This window comes from Halyomorpha halys, unplaced genomic scaffold, assembly GCF_000696795.3.
Source record: "Halyomorpha halys isolate HHAL.00 unplaced genomic scaffold, Hhal_1.1 Scaffold103.1, whole genome shotgun sequence".
Taxonomy (NCBI): domain Eukaryota; kingdom Metazoa; phylum Arthropoda; class Insecta; order Hemiptera; family Pentatomidae; genus Halyomorpha; species Halyomorpha halys.
This window is the reverse complement of record NW_027115007.1, coordinates 263,085-271,780: the sequence shown is the minus strand read 5'-3', so window position 1 is coordinate 271,780 and position 8,696 is coordinate 263,085. Positions and strand designations below refer to the sequence as shown.

General features: G+C 31.8%; 1 protein-coding gene across 1 annotated transcript; it reads left to right on the top strand.

Annotated features, from left to right (window-relative positions):
• Window positions 1–319: 319 nt before the first annotated feature.
• LOC106677555 (uncharacterized) lies at window positions 320–8,452 on the top strand. Its single transcript, XM_014415567.2, has 5 exons — window positions 320–461; window positions 2,568–2,628; window positions 2,705–2,796; window positions 6,292–6,421; window positions 7,072–8,452. Exons 1-5 carry the CDS (start codon window positions 360–362, stop codon window positions 7,254–7,256), a joined length of 570 nt encoding a protein of 189 aa, XP_014271053.1. The 5' UTR covers window positions 320–359; the 3' UTR covers window positions 7,257–8,452.
• Window positions 8,453–8,696: the final 244 nt, after the last annotated feature.

Sequence of the window (8,696 nt, the reverse complement as noted above, 5' to 3'; positions counted from 1 at the left end):
AAATATACAGTGCATACCAACATTTCTTGTCACTCAGCTTTCTTATTTTATACTTACTCGGCCGCTTTAAGGATAATTGTTGTGAAATTATTATACTTGTTTAACCCGATAGATGTGCCGCGAAACTAAAATTTTAGTGAGCCTTAAATGTTCCAAAATGATATATTTTTAGGAAAAATACCAGCTACTTCTACGGTTTGTTTGTTTGTTTGGGAGTGAAGTGGTTCGTCATTGTGATGATGAATGAATGAAACGATGACGTTCGGGTTCGAGTACCAATTGTTATCGCCTTAATTGTCTTGTTATAAGCGACAAGAAATGCTACTTGTCCTTTAGTGAAATTCTAGTTCCGTAGAGACATGGATTGTTTGAGAAGATTGAATGTTCGGAATTTTTTGGATCGATATGGTATATCTTGGAACCTAAGGACTGCACTTTTAGGAAGTTGTTTCTTCCAAGTGGTAAGGTATATTAAATCTATGAATAGCTAATGGTTGTTCAACTTGTCTTGTAAAAAAACAAACATATGTTAGCTTTATACTTTGTGCCTTGGAATAAGTTACTGGTGGATGAATGCTGAGGGAAACACGGAGGACAACTCTTGAGGCAGCCAAGATCTAGTAATGGAATGTTGAGTCCGGGATGATGATGATGATATACTTTGTGCGTTTGCGATGATCGTTGAGAAGGCAGCAAAGATACTTTTTAACGCTTGAGACTGCATCACGCGTTTTGATTATCTGTAGATCAAATTCAAGAACGGAGAAACGATGGAACTCTGAAATTTCATATTATGAATATGTCCATCGAAATTGTCTACATTAACAAGATAATTTAAAGAAAATTTGATCAATATAATTTTAAGCTGCATTCGTTGTGTGTTTTTCAAATTTAAATAAAATAATTCAGTGCTTCTAGGATACAATTTATTTACATGAAATATAGAAGTATGTTTTCTTTTTTCTTTTTTTTTGTTATGATTGATCCACAGATATTGTTGAAATGATGATTTAGGAGGATGATGTCTATACGGAATTTTAGATGGTGAGGAGCTTTGAGGACGTGAGTAATCAGAATCATCCCACCTCCGTTTTGTCTGTCCTTGAGGGTAGGAAAATTCATGTTGCAGAGTTCCCTGCGACAAGAAAATCTCAGCCTTCTTCTGTCACTATTACGTATATTTTTACAGTGGAGCGGTCAATTGGGATCCGTGCCTATTACAGAAAACCCGTCCCAAATTTGTGAATTTAAAAGATACAACAGTAATGATAGTAATTCAACTCAACATTCATTAATTCATAAGGTTTCAACATATGATAAACAAGGAATAACTCATAGAAAACAAAATTTTATTGTAACAGAAACATAATCAGCTGATAGATTAGATATTGAATCAATTTCTACTTTGGTCCCTTGGAATTGAGAAGAATCCATTTATATAAAATGGCCACACCATTATCTTCTTTTCGTTTATCACTCAATAGCTTTTACGTTCAATAATGAATAAATAATTATCATGCATTACTATACAGATAATAGAATAGGGTGTCTTGTGATTGTTTTCTAGCATGATAGAGGCGCCAGGAAATGGTGAATTTTTTAGCACAAAACGTTTGGGAACCTCTGATATAAACTTTTTGAAACCTCTGATATAAACTTTTGGGAACCTCTGATATAAACAGTGTACTTCGTATACATCAGATGTGCTGATCTTTAAATGTTCGCCAAATCCAAGTTAACAAGTGCAAACCTACTGGACATCGTAGAGCTGTTGGGAGTTTGATTTACTATTCTTAAAACTAGACAGCCCTAATATATGATTATCCAAGGTTCACTCATTATTGTTTAGGTTTTTCTCGTATTGTCGCATCCTATAAACGCATAGGTTGCTGGTAAGATTTTCAAAAGTAGAGTAGCAAGCTTAGCAGCACTAAGTACAGCACTTTGATAATGAAACCATATGATTCGATGATATGTGAGCTCTCCAGAACGATACAAATATTTGTAATTGATGAAACGACAATTTTACTTAAAATTAAACTTTGGAGATTTTCTAAATTTTATAATTTAGGATAATTCTTTTGTAAATGATTCAAGCCTAATACTCTAAACAAATGTTGATAATTGGCATTGGCATTGCAATGATTTTTTTTGAGCTGGTCGGAGGTGCGGTCAACAAAAAGTACACAAATAAACAAGTTTTTTTAGTCGTTTCGACCTGAATTTCAAAAACAAAAAAGAGATAATAAATATAACACAGAGAAACATAAAAATAAAATGAAAATAATAATGATCAATAAATATAATACAAAATTATATGGAATGGATTACTTATCACTGGATCAAACTGTGCAGACCTGATTAGAAAGTTTGCTGTAATTTTTCACTGAGGGTACTGCAAAGATCAAATTAGAACCTATTTTTTTTTATGTATACCATCAATGTATCCTCATTCGGCATTGATCCATAAAACTCCGACAATTTATTTTTTTACTTGAAATTTGATATAATTTATTAATTTACTATGAGCTAAGGTATTTAGATTATTGAAGATGTTTTTGTTCTAGGCTTTCATTTTGATACTGCTGATTTTCTATATACCTACTGCAATCGAAGCTACAGAGAATTGTGGGTATCTGATGAATGAGTTTTTTTATTTCCATTTAGCTTAGTGGGAATGATTGTATATAAATTTATTTTGTAGATCCAGACGAATGGAAAGTGGCCTTTATCAATATCTGCATGAGAGTAGTTCCCCTTCTGATCTATGGGATATTGCTCTATTGTTCATGGAAGGTAGGTTGGTTTAACTATTGTTTATTTCGACCAATAGATTAACTATTAAATAAATTTGTTTGCATTTAAAATGAAATAAATAAGTTTAATTATTAAGATTTTAAATTTGTTCTAATTTTGTTGTTTTACCGATACCTAACTTTTCAATAGAGATTTTTTTGATTCTCGTAAGAATACATATTTATAATTGAAATATTTCTTTTTGTTGTAAGTCATTTCGTTTTCTTAAGTCACTTAACAGTTTTTTTTAGTCCTTCTCTAAATCTCAGCTGAGATCATTTGTAGTGGGCTGAAGAAACTTTCGGTTGATATAACGTTTCACATGTCTATGCACTTTTCTTCATAAATAGAATGAAATGTAGTAAGATTTATTATTTTGGTCAATGGGTGTAACCTAGTCTAAAAAGTAAGTAGCCTGCATTAGAATTCTGCAAGAAAAATCATTAACCAAACAGTACTTTCTTAACAAGTACTTAATCAAAGGTTGTAGGAGTACGGATTTTTTTTAATAGTACATATTTACAAAACTATAACACGCACACCCAAAAAATTTTTTAAAAAGTCAGTATATAACCAACTCTATCAAGCGGATGCATCAAATTTATCAAAAATTACCAAAATGCTGAACCAAACCAGTTCAGCCTGAGATAATTGAAAAACGTCCTCAAATTTTATTTGGCTTGAATAATTAAAAAAAAATTGTTTATAAACTCAAGGAAATAAATAGTGATATGTATGAGAGGCACCAGCTGGAATTTTTTAACTTAAAATAATTTCTTTTGTCGGCATGCCAAAGATACCGCCGGACCTATGCAAATATCCATCGTCAACAGATCTAAAGAAATGTACAGAGGTATATAGATAACAGTCGGTATGCACCCTCTGGGGACGATTGACCGTGTAGGCAGAGATAAACAAACAGCCCTTATCTTGCACGTGGCCAGTTTAGACATCTCGGGGAAAGTACAGCGAGTGGCAAAGAGAAATAGCCGCCGTAATTGAAAACAAATAAACACCCCTTATCTCACACGGGGCCTCTCTAAAAACCTCGGGAAAAATACAATAAGCCGCCAGAAGCCGGCTTTCTTCAAAGAAGAAACTTTTAAAGATGAAAGGTAGGAAAAAGACCGACTTTCGGCGAAGGTCATTGGACCTTCTCACCCCCTCTGAAAATAGAGGAACCAATTAAAGGACAGAAATCAAAAGAAGGAGGAGTCAGAAGGGGAGGGGAGAAAATGAACAAAAAGGGCAGGAGGAAAGAAGTTGAACACAGTTTTTGGGGAGTTTGAGCGAGTCCGGAGTTGAAGACAGTTTGAGGGAGTCCGGAGAGGAAGATGGTTTGAGGGAGTCTGACAGTTGAGGACAGTTGTTGGAAGTCTGACGGAAGAACAGGCTGAGAGAGTCTGGGACCGAAGGGGAGGACTGGGAGTTGGACACAGAGGAAGACAGTCTGGAAGATCAGCGGCAGCCGGGAGGCGAATATGGACGCTCTTCCGCGACAACCGCGAAGCCGACCGCTGTACCGAAACAAGTAAGACCTTTTCTGATGTAATTAGAATGGCAGTAGTAGAATTAATAACTTAGAGTCAGTATAAATATCAAAGATCCCAACTGGTACTTCTCAATTCATAATCTTATAATTAAAGTATAAGGAAATAAGTCCACCATGCTCTCTCATAATAGTATTCTTGATAATGTATATATAATTGTAAATATAAAACATGTAACAAAGACTTTACTTTATAATTAATAATCCCTGCATGCCACCTCATATATAATAGGATAGTAAATTGGTGAACACGATACCGTTGGAAAGGAACTCAAATCATTAATTATGATATTCATATCTAGCATACCATGGCGAGGGGTCCAGATGGTGTCTAGTGTTTGAATTAAATATAGCGCATTCCTTTTCAGTCAGTTCCCATCAGGAACCGATAGAGATACATAATATATATATAATATAAATACATAATATAAATATATAAAGACAAATACACAATATAATACATTAATATATGAATAAATTTCAATATAACACCTGTACGGTGAACCCCTAGTCGGGCTTAGAACCCCCGAAGCCCCGTACACGGCAATAGAAAGTTGTATAATCTGTTTTTATAAAATTTTTAATTTATTATTATTAAATGGGCAACAGACCATGGAGGCTTTAAATCCTCGCGCAATGTATTTCCTAATACATCGCCCGTTTCTTGACGTGTTTTTTTCGTAGGGTGGGATCGCCACTCCCACGCCTATTTTTTTGTGAGTGCCACACATTGGCTAACGAATGCCCGAGGCGAGGTTGTGAGTGAATTTTGCATTATTTTGTGCTTCAAAAAGCCCGAGTGGGACCAGGATTGAACCTGACAATCTGTGGTTGGTAGACTGGCGCGCCAGGTTGCTACCGCTGCTCCCTAAAGTTAATTTAAACTTTTTAAAAATTATAAACAAAAATTAATTTAACAGGAAACGAAGATTTCACAACGATGCATTAGTAAAATCGAAGATTGACTTTCAACATTGTTTAATAAGGAAAAGAATGTTTCCTTATTGCTATGTATATAGTTTTAGTTATAAGTTTACTTCAATTTAAACATTTAAAAAAAGTTTATTCGGATGTACAAAGATTTATAACACTAAATCTAACAGGACTATACTAATAATTATATAGTTGACCTAATCTGGCCGTAACTATGAGAAGCAAACTAATAACTATTCACTGCCTTAGGCCTCTTGCACACGACAAGAATTCAACCGGGCCGGTTTGTTTCGGTGCGTTTTAACTCAGTAGTCTTATAGTTTCCAGGATGAATGCGATTAGATTTTGGTACTATGCTATATGAGATGAAGGAAGTAAACGTTTTAAACTACTTGAGGATAGCTACGCCATTCACAGATTAATTCCACGAACGATTAAAATATAGTTCTAACTAAATAAAGTAAATTAAATCTGTGCATTAACATTTTCCTTTATGTCAATTAACATAGAGCCTAACATACTTAACACCAAGCATTTAACTTTGGAATAGTTGTTGATGTAGGTATGTTTTATTATATAAATTAAGAATGAATAAATAACTTAACAAATCAAATTTTCAATGCCTTCTTTGTCGCATTGTATGTCTTTTCGACTCCACGGAAGATATCGTGTAATCGGTAACAAATCCGTTTCATTAATGGTCTTTTTATTTAATATATATATATTAAAATTGACAACTGTAGATTATAATACTTTTTTTTTTTATCCCCCACCCTTGCCATTTCTGGCATACGGGGTGCGGGAGCAGTGGGGTAGTGCGCTGGGGTTTGCGCTTATACATTATAATGCATTAAGTAAATTTGATCTCAGTTATAATGGATTGATACAGGCGTGGTGATGGTGATTAGTTTCATATCTATATAGTTCCAGTTAAATGTATCAGTAACTCAGTTTTGAATCGTGATAATCATAATAGTTATAATATAATGACTTTAATGGATTTTATTTTACAGAAGTTGACAACATGTTTGATGATTTGGATGATTGTTATTAATCTCTTCTTTGTCATCCTCAAACTAGTCCTCATAGTGCTTTATTATAACAATGAAAAAGCAGGTCCTATTATCATATGGCTTCATGGAGGTACTAATATATATATATATATTTTTCTGTTAATATAAACATACAATGTAATAGTGCTTAATAAGACAAAAATGTTACCCCTGAATCTAAGGGAAGTTTTATATGATGAATAGTGGTTCTTTAAAACTGTGTAACCAATGAATGATAAGTAATTGATTTATCTCTATTTTCATTTACCAAATGCTCGAATTGGTGAAGATCATTTCATTAATCAAATTGTAAATAACTACATTGACGTCAATCATTGATTTCAGAGTAATATATTATGGCTTTTGGATATGCCTGGTTATCGAACGTATTGAATATTGCATATATTTCTTAATAATGGGGTTGTAAAGCTCCCAGACTTAACGCACTATTACGTATAGTTTTGTTTCAAAATGAATAGTTTTTCATATCCTAAATGTGAAAAACTACTTTTCCACACTTTTGTGAATTTTCGTTTGTTTAATAAGGTTATTTAATATAAATTTTTTTCCAAAACAAAAAAAAATTGTTTCTTCTATTTATTATGTTGAGGAAGTCCATTCAGGAAAATTTAGAAATAAAAAAAAAAACTATCGCAACTTTATTAGTTATTTATGTTGAACTTAAGTTTGTTATAAAAAAAAGTAAAATAATTTACATTTTGACGTTTTGTTTGTTTTCAGTTGAATTCTCTATCAATATTTGTGTCATTGTGATATCATTGGTTCTTTACTGTAGAGAGCGTTCACCCCAACCAGTAAATCAAATTCCAGATGATGAGGAAGTAGTGATGGATTTGTCTAAACGACAGACAGTTTCCAACGGTCGTGTATATAAGCCAGTAAACCAGTCAACAAGTGTAGTGTAAGAAGTTGTTAGCTTGGGAAGTGGAAATGGAATATAGTCACAATGATAAATAATCATCCTATCCAGTTCTAGCAAACACCTTTTATGAACTCATCTGAAAAGAAGAATCTCGAACGATAGTTAAAAAACGCATAATTTATTAAGGATTTATTATCTTTTTTGTTTTTTACTAAGTAAAGAAAAATATATACTTCTGTCTGAAAAATAGATTACAAGAACCATTTAAGAAATAAGGAGCTCTGATTTATCATTTTTCCACAAATATTTCGATGCAGTCTCAGTTAGACATGGGAAGAAAGGAGCGAATCAGAATTCCAAATCAGTCGATAAAGTTAGGACTTCCTTGTTATCATTAAAAAAAAATTGTAGAAAGTAGTTTAGTTTTTTTTTTTGCATTTAATCATTTCAACTGAAAAGGTATTATCAATAAGCAATATATTAGTCTGTTTCTTATATCAATGTTAAGTTAGTTTAAAATGATTTTATGATAAAACTATAGAATAAAAAGTATCTTGTACTATTTATATTAGGTATGCATTGTGATTAAATGTAAAAAATGAAGCGTGCTAATTATTTTTTTAATTAGCAGATTTGGTACTAGATTATCACAATTTAAAATAATTCCACCCAGAAGTAGTCAAATAACTTATTTTTTCAGTGTATTTAAAAAACAAAAAAAAAGCTCCTTTGCCTCATGATAATATATAACTAAAACTATTATTTGAACAAAAACTGTAATTAAAAATTTGAAAATGTATTTGGTTGATTTTAAAATACTACGCTATATTCATTACACTGCAATATATTTAGCAGAAATATGATCAAAAATATTCTTTTTTACTCATCATAATTGTATTTATTTAGATTTTATTTCTATTTTCATAAGTTTTTGGATCCTATAAGCAACTAACAAATAATAAATTTATCAGATTCCAAAATTCACTCAGTATTTTACATTCGATAAAAAATGCCGTTAAAAGATTTTGTAATTAAGAACGCTACAATGTTGTAGGCTAGTTTTTAAAATTTAGTTTTGTTAAAAACAAAACATCATGTAAGAATGTCGCGAACCAAATAGTTATTGTTTTTTAAAAATATTCTTTCATTAATTTTTTTTCAGCTGGAAACATTGTTCATAGTTCAAATTTAGTTTATAATTGTTTTGTAATAATATAATAAACGTTTTTTATGATTATAGTCATTGTTTTATTAATAAATTAAACGTTTAATATAATAACCATAAAAAATGAAAGGTAAGATATTTTACAACTTCATTTTTCAATCCGTTGTACCTGTAATGAATTGAAAGACATACTTTGTTGAAAAAGGGTTGCAGACCAAAGACAAAAGAAATGGTTTGCTTTACACATAGCATACTGCATTTGCATTAAGTCAAATAATTGTTTTTTAAATAGAATAGTTTAAATAAATAATAAATCTA